At 42.8% G+C, this 22,467-nt stretch overlaps 1 protein-coding gene across 2 annotated transcripts in view; it reads left to right on the forward strand.

Moving 5' to 3' along the window:
* Nucleotides 1–22,467, forward strand: part of EXOC4 (exocyst complex component 4) — a 561,659-nt gene that overhangs the window by 70,090 nt on the left and 469,102 nt on the right. For both annotated transcript variants that reach the window (XM_029073281.1, XM_039913205.1), the window contains exons 6-7: nucleotides 3,171–3,414; nucleotides 17,357–17,531. In XM_029073281.1, the coding sequence (XP_028929114.1) occupies nucleotides 3,171–3,414; nucleotides 17,357–17,531 (419 nt within the window). The remainder of the gene's footprint in view (nucleotides 1–3,170; nucleotides 3,415–17,356; nucleotides 17,532–22,467) is intronic.

A 22,467-nucleotide genomic window follows, 5' to 3' on the forward strand; every position in this document is an offset into this window, starting at 1 on the left:
TTTCTCCCCCATCCCTCTGTTTCACTCTCCTCTTGGGTCCTCTCATCATTTTGCTGCTTTTCTCCCTTCCTTTTCCAGTTAATCTTCTTTCCTCCCATCTCTTCTTTCATTCTTTCCTCTTTTTTTCCCAAACATCTCTCTCTTAGCATTCCCACCCTTTACTTTCCCCGTTTTCTACTTCTCTAACTCACTACTTCTCACCCCTGTCACTGCTTTTCTCAAAGCCATGTATTAAGAGTCTCTGTTCTGTTTATTGCATTAGTGGGAGGTGGCCTGGTGTGGGCAATGGCCTGATGGGCAGCCAGAAGAGAGAATCGCCGTGATGGAGCATCCTTCAATGACATGTAACCCAGTAGTGTTGTCCCTTGGGAGACAGGGCTGGAATTGCTATGGGCAGTAGAGGAAAAGTCCACTGCTCCACTCTGGGATATTTTGCTTTCAACCCCTGCCACCCTGGTGGAGGCTGAGTTGAGAGAATTGTGTTGAGGCATAGTGGTCATGCCCTTGTCGCTGATGAGAGCTTTCTGAAATGGTGACCTGGAGAATGTCAACTTCGGAGGGAGAGAAATAGAGGGAGAAAGACCGACTCACTCTGAAATAGAGTACCCAAAATCCACAGTTGGTTTGGCCCTCATTCCATGGTCTGTTTCTGATCCTATATTGGCTTTCTGACAGTGCTGATTTTTGTCTGGCTCTTCCCAGCTGGAGTTTTGCCACCCGTGGGCCAGGATTTTAAGATATCCACTTTCAGTGCATGTCATAGCTAAAGTCATCCATTCAGAAGTTTAAGAGATGAATGAGAATTGGGCCTGGAATTTAGGATATCTGTATTCCAATCCCTTTGTCACTTCTCACTGTGACTCCGGACAAATGATCCTACTTCTCTGTTATCCTGTTTATACATCTGCATAACGGAGACCTTTTCTGACCTACCAGGAAATAGGAAATATAAAATTAGGAAAAAAAAATCTAGATGGTGTTGATCACCCTTTGCAGGACTATGCAGTATCCGTGTATGGCGAATGGATGAGAGTTTCTGTCACACTTTGATTTTATCTGATTATGACAGTTGTTGATCTTGTCAGATACCGTTAGCTTAGTGGGTCTGGGCCTGGCCACTGTTTCACAGACCTCAAAAGAAAAACTAAGGGCTGTCAGCAGCGCTGGCAGTTTCATAGGTGATCGTCTGTCTCCTGAACTGCCAACGAATCATCACCCTCAAGAAGAGAAGGGCAATGTGCTGTTGGAAATGTCACTTCACATAGGAGGAGCAGCATCTGGTGACTCCCCATTTGTGACTTATCAGTGGTCCTTTCCGTGTGAGTTGGCAGCAGTTATTCCATCCAGATTCTCAGCCATTTTCCTCAGATCTCAAGCTTCCGTACCGTTTTCCTGGGCTCTCGCCTTCTCCAAAGTGCTGAGTTGTGATGGCTCTTTGTTGCTAAGCAGCTGTCACCTCCCACCCCAGGAGTGCTTGTGTTCGATGGTGGGTGGAGTGATTCTGGGGCCTGAGGATTCCAAGTCATTCTGGTTCCCTAATGGATAAAACAAAGTTGCTGATGACTGGGCTGTCTGTTTTCAAAGTGGCATATTTTAAAAGATGTGTAATTTCCTTGAAGTCTGTCTTCTGTATTCTCACATCATGAGAGTCAGAAGCTGAAAATGTCTTCATATTTTAGCCAAACTTGTTCGACAGTTCCATAGAAAATTCCTTCAGATGGAACATCAGACACAGCCTTTTAAAGATTTAATCTACCAGCATATCCAGGATAATAATTATAATAATAATGATAGTGATGGTATTTGTTAAGCGCTTACTATGTGCCAAGCACTGTTCTAAGCGCTGGGGTAGATACAAGGTTGTCCCACGTGGGGCTCATGGTCTTAATCCCCATTTTACAGATGAGGGAACTGAGGCACAGAGAAGCTAAGCGACTTGCCCAGAGTCACACAGCTGACATGTGGAGCCAGGATTAGAAACGACAACTTCTGACTCCCAAGCCTGGGCTCTTTCCAGTACGTCATGCTGCTTCTCTAATAGGCTAGCTAATGCTACTTGAGGATGAGTGGTTTCTGGTTGTCTTTTCCATTTGCCTCTTGGTTGACAGAGCCTTTCCAACCCTACCTTCGGATCCAGACAGACTAATGTCGACACTTCCCCCTTGTTTAAGGAGGATGTGGCTGATTTGAGGCGTGGAAAAAGCCACCCAGCCTCCAGCTCTGTTTACCACAAGTGAGCTGCTGTTTTTTTCCACGACGCTCCCTCCCTTCTTGTACCTCTCCCTTCTTCCTGGTTCTGCAAAGTTTCTCCTTATTTCTAAACAGCTTAATTCCAGCCTTGCCAGGCTTCCTGATCATGCCTCCTCAGCACGCATGCGAATATATTTTTTATTTTGATTTTTTCATTTTTTTCTATACTCTTACTCTTTCACCTATTTTCACCTATTTGGTCATTTTTCTCCTACCTCCCCCTTAGATGGTCACCTCCTCAAGGACCAAGACAGGATATCAGTTCTTTTGCCTGGTCCCAAGTGCTTACTACACTTTTCTGCATATAGTACCCAATCAGTAAATGCTGTGACGTGATGATTTTGAAGGTAGGGTGGGTGAAATTTGCAGTTTGAATACCTCTTGCCAGGTCTCTTAATAACAGATCATGGTGCTGCCAGCATGTGTTGTTTAGATTGGTTTTGAGAAAAAGATATCTTAATCGCCTATTAGAAATACTTAATTCTGTCTCATCCACCCCCTACAGGTGTTTCTTTCCTTCTGAAGTCTATTAATCCCAAAGTACATTAACCAATTCCTTCTCCCCCATCCCCCCACCATTTTTCTACCATCTAGGCTCCTAGCTCCAATGGCGTATTAGGAATGGAAGACCTCCCGTCAGACGTACTATTTAGCCGATTTGTTCATGTTCATATTAAATGCCTTTCCTTGCTTCAGCCCGGTTTGCTAATTGAAATTGTTTGAGAACTATTGTAAGCGTCCCTTTGAGGTCATTGGACAGATTCTCTACACTGTAAATGTGAAGTAATTTGTTGCATTTTAAAGACCCAGCATTTTCTGTGGTTCCTGTTGCTCTGGGAATTGGGCTTTGCTGAGAGAAACATGTGGAACCAATATATTTTTCATGGGTTATCAATTCAGTGTTTGTGTTTGCTTTACAGTGAGAGAATTAAGTCTGCAGGATATTAAGGAGGATTTGGAGCTGGATCCGGAGGAAAACAGTACCCTCTTCATGGGCATCCTCATCAAAGGACTAGCCAAACTGAGGAAGATTCCAGAGACTGTTAAAGCTATCAAGGAGCGTCTGGAACAAGAACTTAAGCAGATTGTCAAGCGGTCCACTACCCAAGTGGCAGACAATGGCTACCAGAGAGGAGAGAACCTCTCTTCGGAGAATCAGCCGAGGTATGTTGGTGGGGATGCTTTGGTTGTCTGTTCGGGAAGAGAAAGAACCTCTGTATGTGCATTTGGAATCTTGACTCATGGGGTTTGTGCCCTTTATTTCCCAAAGAGTGAATTGAATTTTGGTGTTTGTTTTTTTTAAATCATAGCGATATTTCTGTGATAAAACACCATCCTAACTTTAAATCTGAAAATGCAGACCGGCCATATCATAAGCATACAGATGTTATTTCTGCTTAGATGTGGAAAAAAACCAAAATAAAAAGTCGAAATGAGTAATTCCCATTGTCGTCGACTGTGTACTTACTTTTTGTTGCATCCAAGAAAGGACGAGACGAAATCCCCACCCGAGACTGGAATGCCAGTGATGCAGGTGATTCCTCCAGGGATTTCACCATGAGTAAATATGCAGGTCTTCCCAGAGCTATTTTCGGCCCCTAAATTAAAAAAATAAATAATAAAAAATTGCTAATCAGAAGTCTTGCTTAGGGGAATTGGAAATGAGGTGTCCCTCCTGATGTAAGGACATGGTGGGGTTGATGCAGAACCCGAAATGTGATTCTTATGCTGGGGCTGCAGCCCCACTTCTTTTGATAACCTAATCTGCTTCATAATTGGACCGTTGAAAGTTTTGGGGCCAACCCCCATTTGGTAGTGCCTCTTGGGAATATGATAGGGTCCAGAACTGATTAAAATCAAGCTTTTTATACATTTTTTAGTTATGTGAAAAGCAAGCTGCACCTGGTTTTATCCTAAAGTTGTCCTACTTGTGCAGTTCCTAAATTCCTTGATTTAAAAAAAAAATAATGTTATTAAGCACTTACTCTGTACCAGGCACTGTACTAAGTGCTGGGGTAGATAGGTTGGACACAGCCCCCATCCCACGAGGGGCTCACAGTCTTAATCATCAATGCCAATTCGTATATGCAATTAGTACTCCTGTGTTCCATCAATCCAGGCTTAAATTCTCCTATTCTCTTCTGGATTGTCCATCTAATTTTCAGGCTAGGCTGCTTTTTCTCTAGCACACAATGTGTTTTCCATTACTTTTTAATAACTCCTAGCTGCTGCCGGGAAGAAATGATAAAAACACTATGCATCACCAGAATTCCCCCCCTCCCCTTTCCTGTCCTTAGCAAGTTTTACAGTCCATCTATTTTTACCCAAATCCTTCTCCTACTTCTCCTTGGATGAGAATCACGACAATTTTTCCTTCTGACTTTTCTCATTCCGCTCGAGAGCTCCCATGATCTGCAAGAAAGAAAGAGAATTTCCAGGCTGGTTAGTGGCGAAAGAAGTGATGGCGATAAAAGGGGAAGGTTGCGTTAACAGTGGCATGGATCTCTGCGAACCTCTTAGAATCTGTTCATGAGCCCCTTGAAAAGAGCTGACAGTAGCTGTTTAAAATTGATGACTTAGCTAAAAACATAAGCATCAGCTTGCAGCTGAATTAATGCCCCCAGTTTTTAGAGAACTTAACTAAAGGTAATGGGAAAAGACGGTGTCAGAAGAGATAAAGGATAATGCCAAGGTATGTTTCTGAGAAGGGAGCTTCCAAATGGGTTGAAGAACGACGGGAGCGGGCCAGAGACAAGAAACCAGATGCAAGGCGTCGGTTGAGGCTGGAAGAGGACGGTGACCGAAATCCCTACTAATCTTCTGGGTTTCTCCGAGACTCGGCCCAATTAGTTTGCGACTCCTTGAGCGTATTGATTGAGCAGGGCAGGGACTGTCTCTATCTGTTACCGATTTGTACATTCCAAGCGCTTAGTACAGTGCTCTGCACATAGTAAGCACTCAATAAATACTGTTGAATGAATGTGGCTAACTAGTTCCGTGTTATACAACGCCTGCAACTCCCCTGACTGCTGGAGCAGTAGTGTGTGGTGTGAGAATGGGAAGGAGTCTCAGCCTCATGGGATTAGCATCACTCAAGAGGAGTCTGGGAGTAGGAAGGTGATGCTCTGGGGAGCGGTAGCACAGTGGGACCCCGACACCATGGGGAAAACTCTACTGTCCGAGAGATGTACAAATCTCGGGAAGTCGTGTCCCATCCTGATCTTCTCTGGGATGATGTCGTAATTGTTCTGTCGGCGACTCATCTGATCAGAGGCTCGTTCACTTTGGAAGTCGGTGATTGTTCGAGTGCCAAATTGTTCCTGTAATTTCTACAGGATTTAATGATTTGAAAGGTAATAGGAGCTACGCGGTAGAGACTTGGGATATTTAGAGATGGTAGCAATTGCTGATGCCATATGTCTTTTAAACTGTTTTGATCATGCGTATTGCAATGGGGGAGAACCTGAGGAAGATTTCACAATGGGTTACAACCCGTCTTCTCTCTCCCCCTTCTCCTTCTCTTGAAGCATCTGGAATCCAGGACACCCCTGGTGTATTCCCCTCCCATTAAAACTGGGCTTCTGAGCTAGGTTTTCGTAGGAATATACATGACAAACTATCTTGTAAATTGGAAATCGGAAAGGAATTCAATTATTTTTAATAGAACTCTTCATAGTAATAATAATAATTGTGCTATTAAGTGCTTATTATGTGCCAGGCACCATAATAAGCACTTGGGTGGATACGAGCAAATTGGTTTGGACACAGTCCCTTTTCTACATGGGCCTCAAAATCTTAATTCCCATTTTACAGGTGAGGTAACTGAGATGCAGAGAAGTTAAGTGACTTGCCCAAGATCACCTAGTAGACAAGTTGGGGATCTGGGATTAGAACCCAGGTCCTTCTGACTCCCAGGCCGGTGCTCTATCCACTAGGCCTTGCTGTTTCTCTTTTGATAGTCATTAAAAACCTTGTATCATTGACAATATCTAAGGGTGGATCTTCTACCTGCCTTAACCCTCGCCTGAATTCAGAAGTGTAAATTAGTGTCACATGGGAATTTTTATTGTATCGCCCCAGGAAATAATAAATATTTCTGTTCAAGGAATGAACAAACAGCTTTTATTTGTAGTATCACTTTGTCAGTGTTAAAAAACAAAAAAAAACCGAAAAAACTTTTGAAGGCAGGAAATACTGGATTCCTACTGGAGGACAAGTTGTTTACTGTTATTTCATGTCTGCTTCAACACTTATTATATAAAGTCTAGCATTCTCACCCCCTGAATTTTATTTAAAGTCTTTCTCTGATGAAATTCCACAGAGTATTCTATCCAAAACACCCCCTCTTTTAAAATAGCTCATTATAGTCAGTTCTTGATAATGCATGTTTTCTTTGAGTTTTGGTTATAACTTTGTCAAGGAGTGAGAGAGTTATTTTTCTGACATGATGAGGATGCTACTTGTTAAGCGCTTACTATGTGCCAAGCGCTGTTTTAACACTGGGGTAGATACAAGGTAATCAGGTCATCCCACTTAGGGCTCACAGCCTTAATCCCCATTTTACAGATGTAACTGAGGCACAGAGAAGTGACTTTCCCTCAACCACAGAGCTGATAAGCGGCGGAACTGGGATTAGAACCCACGACCTGTGACTCCCAAGCCTGTACTCTTTCCACTAAATCATGCTGCTCCCACTTGGATCTACTTGGATAGAACATTAAGTATTTACTGAGTGCTTTTTCCAGGCAGAACACTGTATTAAGGTGGGAAAGTGCAATGGAATTAGGGAACATTGTCTCTCCCCTGAATGGCCTTAAAATCTATCTGGGGAGACAGACACCAAAATACGTCACAGGTAGGGGGAAGCAACAGAGTTTAATGATATGTAAAAAGAGCTGCCTTGGCCAAGGTGTGAATCCTGCAACCCAATTTCTCCTTAATATGGGGATCTTCAAGAATCCAACTGCTGCGTTAAGTGACTGTAGCTTTGCTCAGTGTTTACTCTGCTTCCCCGCCTCAGGCATAACATGAAAGAAAACTGAAATTATACTAATAAAAAAAGATTATGGTATTTAAGACCTTACTATGTGCCAGGTACTGGGTTAGATACAAGCTAATCACATTGGATACAGTCCCTGTCCCACTTGGGCTCACAGTCTTAATTCTCACTTTTCCGATGAGGTAACTGAGGCACAGAGAAGTGAAGTGACTTGTCCAGGGTCACGCAGCAGGCGAGTGGCAGAGCTGGGATTAGAACCTGGGTCCTTCTGACTCCCAGGCCCAAGCTCTGTGCAGTAGCCCAGCCTGCTTCTCAGGCCATGCTGCTTCATCCCAAAGAAGATCAGGAAGAGTCCCAACTTCCTGAGATTTTTACTATTTTTCTGGATAAAGTTTCCTTGTGTTGCTTCCCAAGTGGCCCAAGAAACCTCTCTTAGTATCAGTCAATCAGTGGTATTTATTGAATGTTTACTAGCAGGGATGTAGTAGCTGCGAAGTGACCATCAGAATTCCAGACATTGCTCTAGGGCCAGTCTGTGTTTAACTGAAGCCACGATCTAAGCCCTGATGTCTTTATTGATGGTGGAATATTTTTAAACATTTAAATGGATCAAGCACTGTACTGTGCATGATCAAGTCAGACACAATCCCCGTCCCTCTGGGCTAAGTAGGAGGGAGAACAGGTATTGGATTCCCATTTTACAGGGGAGGAAACTGAGGTACAGAGAAGTCAAATGAATCATCCAAAGTCACAGCATGGGGATGTTGCAGAACTGACTTTAGAACCCTGGTTCTCAAACTTCTGGATAAAGTTTCCTTGTGTTGCTTCCCAAGAAACCTCTCTTAATATCAGTCAGTCAGTGGTACTTACTGAATGTTTACTAGCAGGAATATAGTGGTAGCTACTAAGTGACCATCAGAATTCCAGACATTGCACTAGGGCCAGTCTGTGTTTAACTGAAGCCACAATCTAAGCCCTGATGTCTTTATTAATGGTGGAATATTTTTAAACACTTAAATGGATCAGGCACTGTACTGTGCATGATCAAGTCAGACACAATCCCCGTCCCTCCTGGGCTAAGTAGGAGGGAGAACAGGTATTGGATTCCCATTTTACAGGTGAGGTAACTGAGGTACAGAGAAGTTAAATGAATCATCCAAAGTCACAGCGCAGGGATGTTGCAGAACCGGGATTAGAACCCTGGTTCTCAAACTCCCAAGCCCGTGCTCTTTCTACTAGGCCACACTGCTTTCCCTGAGCAGTGTCTGAAGGGCACAGTCTTTCCCCCTGCTTCTCCTGTTCTCCTGACTAGGCTCTCTTTCTCAAGCGAAAATTGTCAGATTTCTTATGACCCATCTCTCTGCCGCAGTTGGGTAAAGGATATGACATTGGCAATCAAGTGGGCATCATTGTTTACCTGGCCTGCTTCTCAAATAGTCTATTTATTGCTATTGTTCTTGTCTGTCCGTCTCCCCCCGATTAGACTGTAAGCCCGTCAGAGGGCAGGGACTGTCTCTGTTACCGATTTGTCCATTCCAAGCGCTTAGTACGGTGCTCTGCACATAGTAAGCTCTCGATAAATACTATTGAATGAATGAATTATTCAGATGAAGAAATATAAAATTAATATTTGTTCCCCCTCCCTTCCCTCTTAAATGATCTATCAATGGCCAACTCCCTGTTTTGAATTGGCGCCACTACTGTTGAGGCATGTCGCGAATGGAGTTTGGAATTGATGTTCGTGGCAGAAATAAAAGGAATTGTACAGGGGGTGTCATGGCAGCACTTATTCCTGGGTCAGGTGACTTTTTTGCTTCCGGAGAGGTAGGTTTAAAAATCCTGGGTTATGACTCAAAATGAGTTTGATTTTAATCCAGTCTCTTGTGGCAGTGTGTTACCTTACAGCAAGACCTGAATGGCAGTGTCCACTTGTGGGGAGAACTGGGATTTGAAGAACAGGGAACGTTGAAGGTCGAACTGACTGCATCATTGGCGTTGTATTGAGAAACGTGCAGTGTCTGGTTTGTGCTGAACTTGACTCTGGCAAGTGATAATAACCTCTTCTTTGAGAGATAAGTAAAATCATCACACTTGGCAGGTTATGATATCTCTAAGGGGACCTAGTACTGACCTCTGATTTTCAGAATGTGTTTTTCTTGAAGCTGTAACATTAAGAAAACCAACACCATGAAACCGTTTCAGAGTGGATCCAAATGCAGTAACCTTCCTTAAAGGCTTCAGGGTAGAACATCATCTCATTAAATACCAGCTAGTTGTGATGCATTACAGTCGTGTTTTTGTATTTGTTTTTGTGCGGAGGGAATTAATGTCGCATGCTGCTCCGTTGCAAATCCCTAAAGAAAAAAAGTAGCGATCCCCATTTTGCTTTAAATTCCAACAGAGGCAGGTAGTTCTGAAGCCAGTTCTCAGTAGATGAGGAGAGCCACATGACAACTAACTTAGATTTTCCATTATTCTGTATCCAGTGGCAGCATTCCCTCCCTCCCCCTTTTCCCCTGTTCCTTCTCCCTCCATTGTTCATCCAAGAGAGGTGGATCTGCCCTCCCTTTTAGCTGTCCGCATATCTCCTCCAAGAGACCTTCCCCAACTAAGCCCTCATTTCCTCTTCTCTCACTCCCTTCTGTGTCACCTTTGACCTCGGATTTACACCCTTTATTCACCCCTCCCTCACCCCCACAACACTTAAGTGCATGTCTGTAATTCATTATTATTAATATCCATCTCTCACCAAGACTGTAAGCTCACTGTGGTCAGGGAACGTGTCTACCAACCCGGTTATATTGTACTCTTCCAAGAGTGTAGTGCAGTGCTCTGCCCACTAAGTGCACAGTAAACACAATTATTTGATTGATTAAGCCCTCTAAGTACTTGGTGCGTCTTCCATTAGCCACCTCCACACCTCCAGTGATTTCTGCTTCCCTGGCCTGGAAGCCGTGCTCCCCGTTCTCATACCCTCCCAACTCCTCCCAACCTCACAACTGCCCAACTAACTATAATACTTTTATCCCACTGCTTTGACTTTCCTCACATATATCTCAACAGCTGCAATCTGTGCTTAGGTAGTTTGGGTGGTGGTCCTGAGGGAATTTCAGGGAAGATGCTTCTAGATTATGTTGTTAATAATATTATTGTGGTATGGAGAAGCAGCGTGGCTCAGTGGAAAGAGCACGGGCTTTGGAGTCAGAGGTCATGGGTTTGAGTTCCAGCTCTGCCACTTGTCAGCTGTGTGACTGTGAGCAAGTCATTTCACTTCTCTGGGCCTCAGTTACCTCATCTGTAAAATGGGGATTAAGACTGTGAGCCCCACGTGGGACAACCTGATTCCCCTGTGTCTACCCCAGCGCTTAGAACAGTGTTCTGCACATAGTAAGCGCTTAACAACAACATTATTATTATTATTATTTATCGGGCACTTTCTGTGGGCCAAGCTCTTTACTAAGCACTAGGGTTGATATGTTTAGAAAAGTGCTTTGCACATAGTAAGCGCTTAACAAATGCCATCATTATCATTATTATTACTATGACAAGATAAAAAGTTTGGGCTCAGTCCCTGCCTGATCACAGTCTAAGATTAAGATCTCAAGGAGGGTTGAGGCTTTGTAGGGATTTTGATCAAATGTGATTTCTTAAAATTCAGGCACCTGCTGTGGAGAGTAAGAAAGTGGCAAAAGAGAATGGGGATAGAGAGAATAGATGTGGTACCCTTGACCCTAATGAGGGGAACCATTTATTGATCACCGATATTGATTATGTCAGAGCACTCTACTAGGTGCTGGGAAGGTAGAAAAACCGAGTCACAATTCCGTGTCTTCAAGCTTTCGGTCCGGTGGGAATAGACAGGGCATACATGAATCATCACCGTAATCAGGATTTAAGAGTGCCTCCTTTGAGCAGAACACAGCCCCTTGAGATCGTGTAACAGAAGTACAAGAGAAGATCTGAGCCCTTGAATAATTCAGTAATTAAATGAAGTAAACCAGTGCACGCGTATTGCCAGCACACAATGGACACATTCGTTCATTCATTCAATCATATTTATTGAGTGCTTATTATGTGCAGAGCACTATATTAAGCACTTAGAAAGTACACTTCAGCAGTAGAGGCAATCCCTGCCCACAACGGGCTTAGAGTCTAGAAACCTAGAGATTGGAGGCAGGAGAATCAGTGGCATTGGAGTGCTTACTATGGGCAGAGCACTATTAAGCACTTGGAAAAGTACAACACAGCAATGTAGATGGAAATGTGCCCTGTCCTCAAGGATCTTACAGTCTAGCTAGAACTAAACAAGACATCCGTAGACACTAGAGTGGATTTCTCAGAGGGCAGCTATCACACTGGTTCCCTAAGTAATCTGTAGCTTCTATTGGAAACAATTTCCTGGGTTGGTGAACCGTTGGGGTGACCTAGTAGTGTCAATACTTGTATTCTTAACAGATGGTACTGTGGTAATAATAAATGCTTACTATGTGTCTAACACTGTGATAAGTGCTGGGGCAGACCCAAGACATGACAAGACAATCATGTTGGTCACGGTCCCACATGAGGCTTCCGGTGTAAGTAGGAGGGAGAAGGGGTATTTAACTCCCAGTTTACCAATAAGGAAACTGAGGCCCAAAGAAGTTGAGTGACTTGCCCAAGATCACATTGGAGGCAAGTAAGTGGGAGAGCTTGGATTAGAACCCAGGTCCTTTGACTCCCAGGCCTGTGTTCTGTCCTTTAAGGCCAAGATGCTTCACTGATTCTCTTCATCTCTTTTTGTACCTCATTTCGTTGATATTCTATCCATTTGTAAGGCACATTTGTTTACGGGTTGTAGTCTATCAGATAAAGCAATATGGAAAGCTGGGGACGGGAGGGATTCCCTACTGTTTTTATGAGAGTCTTGCTGGACCCGAACGGGACGTCTTTCACCCCTCTTTGATGCCGTAGGCAACCTCCAGAGTTAGCCTGGGGTACCAGCCTTGAGGAACCTGTCAGGAAAAGTTTAAATAAAGCAGTATGAAATAAGTTTAAGAAAATGTCCTGGTGGCCTCTAGAATCCATTATCAAGCAGCGCATGTAGCACGTTGACATGCTGGGAATCAGGAAGGTCTTCAATGTAATTTAGATGAGTAGTTAATTCGAATCAAAGCAAGCGAGGAAGCAAGCAAATTTAACCGCAGTGATTATGATTCCATTTGATTAAATCTCCACTTTTGATTACACGTGTCAGCGAGAACATGCTTTAAATAAAGCATTCCATCCTTTACTGTATTCGAAGCTTTCTCTTTCTACCCATTCGACTCTTATTTTGCCAAGTCAATAAAGGGAGTTGATATTAGAAAATTCCACTCCGTTGATGATTTCTGATGGCCTCAATTCAAGTGCCAAGCCATCACAGTGCATCAAGTCATGGCTCCTCGCCGTTCAGAGTGGAAAATCTGCCTCAGGTCCTATCACCCTGAGACTGTGTTCTTACTGGATATCATGACAGAGTAATGCTCCAACTCAAATTGACACATTGCCTGAGCATCCCTTTTGTCATTCCAAATGCTAGTTTGACTTGGGTCACCTGAGCCAAAAAAAGACAGCTACATGGCGCTCGTGAAGTTCCTCTCGTTTCGCTGCTTGGTGCCCTTGCTGTGAACGGGTCGGACAACTTCATCGTAGAACGATAAGAGAAGTCGGCAAGGTCTTTAGGGGACGGAGTTGATTCCAGACATTATGACTTTAGGTTAGCGTGTTGGGTTGAACGTCTTGGGGCTGAGTTCTGTTTCCAGAGCTTGTCGCTGTTTTGTCATATGACCTTGGGAAAAATGACTCCGTCTCTCTTTGGCGTCATTTCCTCATCTAGAAAATAAAGATGTTGTAAGGATTAATGAGATGTTTTATAAGTGCCTTGAGGCTCTGGGAAGAAAAGTGCTATGTAAATAAACTCAATTGCTGTAAAATCATTGATTTATGATGGGAGGGTTTTTTCATTCAAAGAGAAAGGAGAGAAAAAAGTTCAATTAAACCTTAATTTGACCTTCCCTGTATTTTTCCATTAAAAATATTCAAGGGGAAAAAACCAGGGAAAGGATGTGGTATCTTGGAAAGCATAACAGCAAGGTACATTTTAAGAAATCCTTGAACATTTTTTTGATTGACTCTAAAATTGAAATCAACAGACCCAGCCTCCTGCTTTCAGGCCCTTGAGTTGCACCTTCACCATCCCTGGGAGGTAGATGTTCAGTATATTCGTCACTTAACTAGGGAAATATAATACCATAATTTGTCTGGGTCATTCATCTCACTAATCACAACTTTCACAATCAGGAACATTTTCCCCTGTCTTACTTAAAATAGGCTTCTTAAATTCTAAGTTCAGTTCCTTTTGTTCCCTTCCCAGTGGAGATGAAGAACAGTCGGCTTACTTCCTCCACGCAGTAACTCTGATGCCTAAAATTATTAATATAGCCTTAAAGCTATTGTCCTCAAAGGTAAAGCGCTTTCTCCATTTTTAGTATTCCGAATCATCCTCCTCATATATATATGAGACTTGATAGTTGCAACCAGGTCTATTGCGAAATGGAAAAAAAAAAGATAAGCAACTCCGCCTATAGGAACCTTCCAAGACCTGCATTTGAAGTCTGGCCTTCAGCTGTAGGCAAAGGCACTATTAAAAGAGGGCTGGTTCCTGCCTTTGGCCATCAAAGGGGAAATGCAAAACTCTGAAATTAAGGCTTTGGGGCTCGTGTAGGTGAACTGAACCGCTACTCTACCTCATGAGCGTCTTCGCTTCGTGACCGAGTGAGGCAAATTCTTGGCTGCTGCAAAGCTGTTTCCTGCCAGCTGATGAATTCAAGGTCCCCTGGAGGTTAGGTTTCGGGTTGGTTGATCTGGTCTCACCTTCAAAGATGGCCCGTTTTTCACAGCTTGCTGAACTTGTTTCACATCCCGAGTGGTTTAACATTTTGCAAGTTCGAGAGGCACCTTCAAACCTCCTCCTTTCCGGTCGGTCAGCCTCTGGGCCTTGTCAGTGGAGAAGGTGCAGAGACCATTCTGGAAGGGAGTGGGATCCGAGGTAGCAAGTGGATCTTCACGTGCATTAATCAGAAAACTCTCCGGGCCATCAATCAATCAATGGTATTTTGAGTGCTTACTATGTGCAGAGCACTGTACTAAGTGCTGGGGAGAGGACAGTACAACAGAATTAGCAGACACGTTCCCTGCCCAGAATGAACTTACAGTCTAGTGGGGGAGACAGGCATTAATATAAATATCTAATTTATGATTCGTAATTTAAAGGTAGGTCCAGAAGCACTGTGGGCTTATCCCTGAGGCCGTCCTACGTGAGATAGTTTATCCATTTCTTCTCGGATTTTTTCTCCTGGTCCTTTTGGCCAAATAGATGTAGTCGTTATTTAAATACGTATGTGCTACTGTTACTGTGTCTCAAATTTCGGAGTCTTTTCATATATAGAGCAGCTTTAATAAGACAGTTCTATGCAGAGGATCATTAAAAGGAAGGTGGTGATCAGCTGTGGCCAATCAGCAGTAAGAATAAACTGCAGGAAACTTTTGTCAAGATATTAGGATGAATTTCTTGGTGATGACTGTTCGACACTGAAATGGCCATTGGAGCAATCTAATCTGTATCTGGTTCATTGGCCTTACTGTGTAAAACCCATTTTCCATCCCTTTAATCACCATGTTTGTTCTCCTCTAAACCCTTGTCATGTCCTCTGTGCTCCTCATGTTGTCACAGTGGACAGACCACTCTAATAAAGGTATGATCAAGGGGTATAAACTGTAGCTTCCTCCAAGCCATAATTCTATTTAAGCATTCTAGAATTGTTATTTTTAAATAGGACTGAGCTGCAGTCTTACGTTTGACTTTGGTCCTCTAGAACTCTTGGATCATTTTTTTTTCTTTCAGAAAATCAGTTACTCCATATCTCATTTATGGGTGCCTTTATTTTTTTTTTCCCCCCACATCATTCTGTTTTTAGAAATCAGGTATCTAACATATCCAGGTTAATTTAAATTGCAGTTCTACCCTCTAAGGTACAGATCACCCACCTCTCTCACCCCCATCTGCCAAGATGAGTTTGTTCTCTATTTCATCTTCCAGGTTGTTGATGAAAACATTAAATCAGGCATGCAAATCAGTGCCTGCCCAAGGTCTAAAAGTAATCAGGCAACAGGACTGATCACAACTCAATATATTCTACCTCTTGTTACGTTTGTGTTAAAATTTCAAGGGAATAAGTGAGTTTGGTAAACTGAGTGCCCTTGCTGAAGGAGGTGGGTGCTTTTTTTTGTTTTTCAGTAGTATTTGTCAAGTGCCTGCTATGTGTCAAACACTCTACTAAGCTCTGGGGTAGATACATGTAGCTTGAATTCTCTCTGTGATATGATTTGAGGAGCAATAGATGAAGACTTTAAGGGGACCACTAGTATTTTGGGTGGGACCATTGCAGATGCAGTAGATACGTGACCTGGTTCCTGGGTTCAAATCAATACATTTGTAACAGTCAGGGATGTTGTAAATAGCATTAAAGCCAGGTACGTCTTCTGAAGACCGACTGCTGGGTTGAAACTCCATGCCAGCGTCCCACCGTATCCAGCGAAGGGAGAGCAGTCCTGGCTGAACGTAGCTGTGTATGAATACTTAGCAGTCAGGGATAAGGACAGTCACATCATCGGATAGGGTAGCGTGATCCCTTTCCTTATACACTGTACAAACTTTCTATTTTTAACACTGAAGTGCATACATAGATTGAACTCATTATTAATTTTCAGTGAGTCTCTAAATAAAAAAAAAAATCAAATATGGTCAGTCAGTATCTTATCACAAGATAGCTATGGGCTATTTCAACGGTACATTAATTACAGTAATTGGGCAGTAAAGAAGTCATAGGAACAGATAATGCATTGTACATTTTGATGAGAGTGTAGTTGTAACCTTCTGTGTATGACAATAAAACCTTGTTAATTGACCCTACTTGGGGAGATCTTTTCTTATTTCTGACTCTTTCATGTTGTTTCTAAAAGTCTCAAGCTTATAATCAGAGTTCCCAATTTATTCAAAAATACTCTAATAATTCTAGTCAGACTGTGAGTATAAATGGAGTCTAGCACATAATTTGAACAGGATAAAAGCCAGGTAAGTCGAAGAGACTGGTGTCAAACTCATCCAGGGGCTGCCAGCTTTAATATGTGACAGAGTCGCAGCTCATACCTGGGTCTGTGTGTTTGTGGACAAAATGAGATGTGTCCTATGTGTTTCTTCACTCCCTTACTCTGATTGAGATAATATACCAGGTCCTGATAGGAGAAAAAGGGGTTTTTTGGTTTTGCTTGTGGTTTTTTTTTTTTTTTTTTGAAGAACCATAAATAATTCCAGGTGACTAGGACACTGGAGCAGTATTTGGCAGAATTCTCGGTAGCAGTTAATGTTCTCCAGAAGTTCCTAGCATACAGTCAGGATAATTAATGCTCTTTGACTTATTGAATTCTAAATTCCAGCCACCATAGCTATTCTTTAATATATGCTTAATATGTGTTGGGCACTAGTAGAAGTATTTAGTTGCTTACCAAGTGCAGAGCTCAGTAGTAAGAAAACACAAGTGGCAATTAAATACTGTCCCTTTCCCTCTTGGGGTCCAGGCACTCCTCGACTGCTCCAAAAATGTCTGTGGTTGAATTTTTGATGGCATTTAAGCATTTACTGTGTGTCAAAAACTGTTCTAAACACTGGGGTAGATACAGGTTAATTAGGTTGGACACAGTCCCCGTCCTGCACGGGTTTTGCAGTCTCAGTGAGAGAGAGAACAGGAGAACTGAGGCACAGAGAAGGTAAGTGACTGGCTCAAGGTCACACAGCAAGCAATTGGCAGAGCTGGGTTTAGAACCCAGGTCCTCTGTCTCTCAGAGCCATGCTGAGTGATCTGGCAGGGTCTGGACTATTGTGAAGAATCCTGAGTTTTTTGGGAAGAAAGGTTCTGTGTAAATACGGGCCTCTGTTAATGTCATGATTTTGGAGAACTTCTCCCTATTGGTCATCCAGGTTTGTCTTTCACTGAAATAGAATGGAATTCTTTTTTTGTTGTTGCCCTGCAGATTACTTCTAGAGCTGCTGGAGCTTCTCTTTGACAAGTTCAACGCTGTGGCTGCCGCTCACTCAGGAGTTCTGGGACATCTCCAGCAGACTGTGGTTTCCCTCCCAAATCAGCATGAAGAGATCAAGTTATATGACATGGCAGATGTCTGGGTGAAAATACAAGACGTTTTGCAGGTAAGGCCCTTTGTGAAAGATGGGTACTTGCTTCAGAAGGGTAACTTAGAGTAGACCTGTGTCAAGAATGGGCTTGGAAAGTGTCGCATTGGAATGAGATGGAGCTGCCTTCGAGGACCTGACAGGCAAAGACCATGTTGTTTCTATAAAGGTTTGAGAAGGTGTGCCAGTCATCTTTTAGGTTATTGAAATTAGGACAGTGTTCATCCACTCTTTTAGCCCACCCCAAAGGTCCCCGCCCCCAGACTGTAAGCTCATTGTTTACTGTTGTATTTTATTCTCCCAAGTGCTTAGTACAGTGCTCTGGACACAGTAAGCATTCAATAAATACGACGGAAAGAATGAAATGCCCATCGCTGCCCCTGGCAGACTTAAAGGACAGGCTAGATGGAGGAAAGAATAGAGAGAAAGATTAATTGGACCTGGGGAAAGGATGGAAGAGTTTCCCGGAAATCGCTGCCAGTGTCAAGTTATCCAGCCCTTGATATTTGCATTGACAGAGTCTTATCCTTGCATTCACTGGAATGGTGACAACTTTTTAAGCTAGGAATGTAATTTCTTTGCTCGTTTGTACCTTTATATTATGGGCAGTTTGTACTTTTGGGTTTTTACAGACTTATGACTCACATAATAATAATGATGGCATTTAAGTGCTTACTATGTGCCAAGAAAAGAAACTGGACAGATTAGTTTCAGCCTTTAATTTGTCTAAATAATGGGTCATAATCTTGAAGGATAACACGACATCTTTATTTGCTACTTGGAGACCGCATTTGGAATGTTGGGTTACATTTTGGGCATAACTGCCAATGAGATGTATCCAACCTGGCTAGTAAAAAGCAATAGACATGACTAAGGGTCAGAATAAAGAAGACTGATGTAGCTAAATAAGAATGACTTGGTCAGCCAACAACTAATGTGAGGGGAGATTGAGTATGAGATGGTTTAAAGACATAAATATCTGGAAATGGGATTCCTAGAATGACAAATCAGAGAATAAATAGGAGTTAATAAATTAAATCAACATAGAAAGTTTAGGCTTCCTGTCAGGAGGAAGCTGACTGGCAAATATAAAATTATAGAATAATCTCCCGGAAAGTGGTATAAATCCCATTGCTAAGATTTAAAATATGACAGAACCTTGAGGAATGCATTCGGAGGTAGAATTATCTTAAACTTTTAGGGTGATGAACTCTTGGTCTTGATCTGATTCAACCCTACGATTTAATACGTACGTTTAAAGCCAAGGGTGAAAGAGATGGAAGCCACTGTTCACAGATGACTCGTGGGGTGGATACTTATGGATTTAAGGGAATTTAGGCTAAGCATCTGCAATCCACCGACTTCACTGAGAAACCTAAAAATTGTAAGCTTTGCTTTTGTGGTTAGAGATGCTTGTTTGGTGAGCTTTTAATGCAAAGTATTTAGACATGAAGCCCTAAATGACAGAAAATAGATAAGCATGTTGTGTTTTGGGTTTATAGGTCCTGATTGATTCAGTAGAAGGTAGCAGTAGTGAAAGTCCATTATTATTGCTGATATTGGTTACATGCTTCCTTTAAGCAAAGGCCCTGAGAAGATCTTTAATGTGGTTCCTGGTCCACAGAGGATTCTAATTTAAAGGACTCGCTGAATAGGACAGATAGACTGAAAAGAAAAAAAAAAAACAAGCAAATTTTTTTTAAAAAAATCCAAACCCTACCATAAGAACAAGAGAAGCCGGGAGGTATTCTCCCAGCTCCAGGATGAAAGCAGATAGGTCCTTCCATGGAACAGATAGATCCTTCCATGGAGTGTATAGGGCCTTTTTCTTGGGATGTCGGCGGGGGGGGGGGGGGTGGGAGTTGAGGGAGGTGGGGGGCCTCTGTGCTCTCAAAAGCGGCCCGGTAGACCCTCGAGCCTCAGTAGCTGGGAGCTCAAGACCGATGGCTGCAGAGATTGCCATTTGTGTTTTTAACATTCCAATGTCACCTTGAATTACCACGCAGGTATTTCCAGATTGATTGATATAGGAAGAAAATTCAATAGACTAAACAGTCCTGGTTGAGGGGACTAGACGTGGAAATCAAATTCTTCGTCCAATCCTGTGTTTAATAGGTTGAATTCCAGACACCACCAATAAGGAGTCATTGCCTTTATTCAGGTCCTTTTGTTAGTCGACGCCATCTTTTGTCCAAGAGTACCGGCCTTGTGATCTAGTTGTAAAAAATACTTGTGATCTCTGAATATTGGAAATATAATTTTCCAAGTTGACCCCTTGCCAAGGACTCAGTGATGTAACTCCTTTACAGACTGTCTTGGAAATTCTGTTTGTAGCAAAGAATCAGGCTCTTGGGTGGGGTGGGGGTGGAGCGGTGTCCCTGTGAGCCGTGTGCTCCCCTGTGTGTGTCCCAACTATCTCAATGAACCTGTCTGCAGAATCAGTCCAAAGAACAATTCAGTGGAGTGCTTGGAATGAGGCAGTCTCTTTGAATGTTGATCAGAGTAGTTCATTATTGTGCTAGCTTGTTTATGGTAAACCCATGACCTTTTTGTCTTTTCTGAAGTTTATGAATAAAAGTCAATCTCAGCACTTCCTTTCAGGTTATACATTGTTCACCGATTCTAAATATCGATTGCCTCAGCTTCTGCCTTGAGCGTGCTACCCCATAGATATGTCAAATACTTCTTCCCTAACTAGGATACCTTAAATCACCGGTGTGGGATAATGAATGGTAATCTATCATGACATGAAAGGGTGAATGCGTCTCTAAAAGTGGCTAATTTGCACTTTGTACTTGGATCGTTGTCTTGGAAAGTGGTAATGCTGAATATTAGTTTGAGGAGCGATTTTTTTTTTTAACATTTATTAGGAAAAATAGAAAACGATATTGTGGATACATCAGCACAGCTCACATCCCAGTGTGACATTGATATCGAAAATGCTTGTTCAGTATTGTTTGAGTTAGTGCCCTTGACACTGCTTATTTTTTGATTTGATGCCAAGATGGGCTCTGATCTGGAGGATGGCATGCCAGATTTGATAGAACTGTGCAATCAAAGCCATTTCTGTGTCTCTCTGTGGCTCACACTTTGGCAAGAGTCTTTTTGTTGTGGATTTTCACTTGGAGTTTTACGCATATTGCCAATTTAGTTCTGTAATCTAGCAGTTGGAGGAATACTCTTCTGGGTAGCATAATTACTTCTGAACTAAATATTTGATTGAGATGAACAATAAGACACCTGCAGTTAAATATGTAACAACATAGATAAGTGTGACAGGATAACATGATTAATAGAGTTAGAGGCTTTTGGGGCAGAATTAAGATGTTTGCTTGAATCTTTCCTTCTGAAGAACTCGAGCAGGCTGAACTTGAGAGAGAAAAGTTCCCAAAATGGTGTGTATCGCTTCTTCACGATTTTAAGTGGGAATCTTTTCGCCCTGCCACTTCAGTTTTCTCTGTCCTCCCTGACAGAAGGAATTCATCCTTGGACTAGAAGGCTCATTCATCTCCTGTTCACGTCAGAAGGTAGGCAGCCAGATAACAAGGCTACAACCAGAGCCTCAACAGGGTCTCATATCTTACTCTCGGTGTCAGCCCCGAGACCGCACCCTGTCACACGCCTTTTTCAACTTAACGCTCCCTTGGAAAGGGTGATAATAGAAGTACATGGTGAAATCTTCAGAGCAGCAGGACTTCCTGAAATGTCACCTCCTTGGTGACAAGTCGGTTATCCTTCCAGAAGCATACCTGCAGTGTGTGCAAGCTGTGCTGTCGCTGTTGTATGTTTGCCATTTCTTTCACCCATCTCACCCATTAGACTGCAAGCTTATCCAGGGCGGGGGCTCTGTCTTTTCCATCTGAGCTTCTCAATGTACCGCAGAGCTCGGCACACAGGTGGTGAGATGGATGATATACGAGAGTTGCACTTGAAAACCTAAAGCATCCCACTTTTACCTGTTGAATTATGTCAGACAAGATGATGGAAGGATCATTGATTTGAACGCTTGATTCTCCCCTCCCTCAGAAGGTGCATCAGGTTTCAGGTTATTGAGGCCTAAAAGACAGATGTAGAGATGGGGCTGTATCATACGACATTATAGCTGCTTTGGAGGGCTCAAGTAGATGAAGAAATGGTTTTAGGGATTGAGCTTGTGAATTTCATTCCCTTCCCTCTTTTGTGGCTGCATTACTTTATACTTTACAGCCCCACAATGCAAAAATGATGAAGCAATCCTACCCAGTTCCCCTATAAGTTGGGGGTTATGCATTAAGGATAGCTTGTCTTCTAGTACTTCCTGGGTCCCCTGCCATGGGAGTGCATCCGACTGTTTCTTCTGACACTCTGCTGCCCTGAATCCACACAGGCTTGCTCTGTTGGAAGAATGCTCCCTCACCGTGGGGCTGTTGCAGTCTGTCAAAAGCATAGTGAAAACATGAGTTCCAGCAGAACCGAGTGGATAAAAAAGTATTTTTTGGTGCTGAAAATAGCCTGACAAATGAGACCCTGTTGGTAAAGTATACACTGTAAAACAGTGAATGCTGTCGGTCTGTACCGTGGAGAAGTTTCAGTGGAAACCAGTTAAGTTGCTTTTCCAAATGGCATCTAACCCTCTGGTTAGGAGTAAGAGGTTTTGAAGGAAAGCTAAATCTTCAGTGGATATCACACAAAATATAGTGGGCGAGATCTACGGTGGGTTTGACCCGTTCTGTTTTGGAGCTGGAACACGGAGAAAGTTCCTTTTCTTTTCTGCTGGTGTTACGGCGGAGAACCAGGAAAGGATAGTTTCAGTGAAACCGAGGCTAGATAATGTTTCCAGGAGAAAGGGGCGGTCCACAGTGTCAAAGGCAACTTAGAGGTGGAGGAGGAGTAGAATCGTCCGTAGTCTAGTCATCCTCACCTCATGGTTCATTCAGTCGTGCGAGGAGTTGAGAAAATAAAGGGAGTGCCAATC

This window comes from Ornithorhynchus anatinus, chromosome 10 (genome assembly GCF_004115215.2).
Source record: "Ornithorhynchus anatinus isolate Pmale09 chromosome 10, mOrnAna1.pri.v4, whole genome shotgun sequence".
Classification (NCBI taxonomy): Eukaryota; Metazoa; Chordata; class Mammalia; order Monotremata; family Ornithorhynchidae; genus Ornithorhynchus; species Ornithorhynchus anatinus.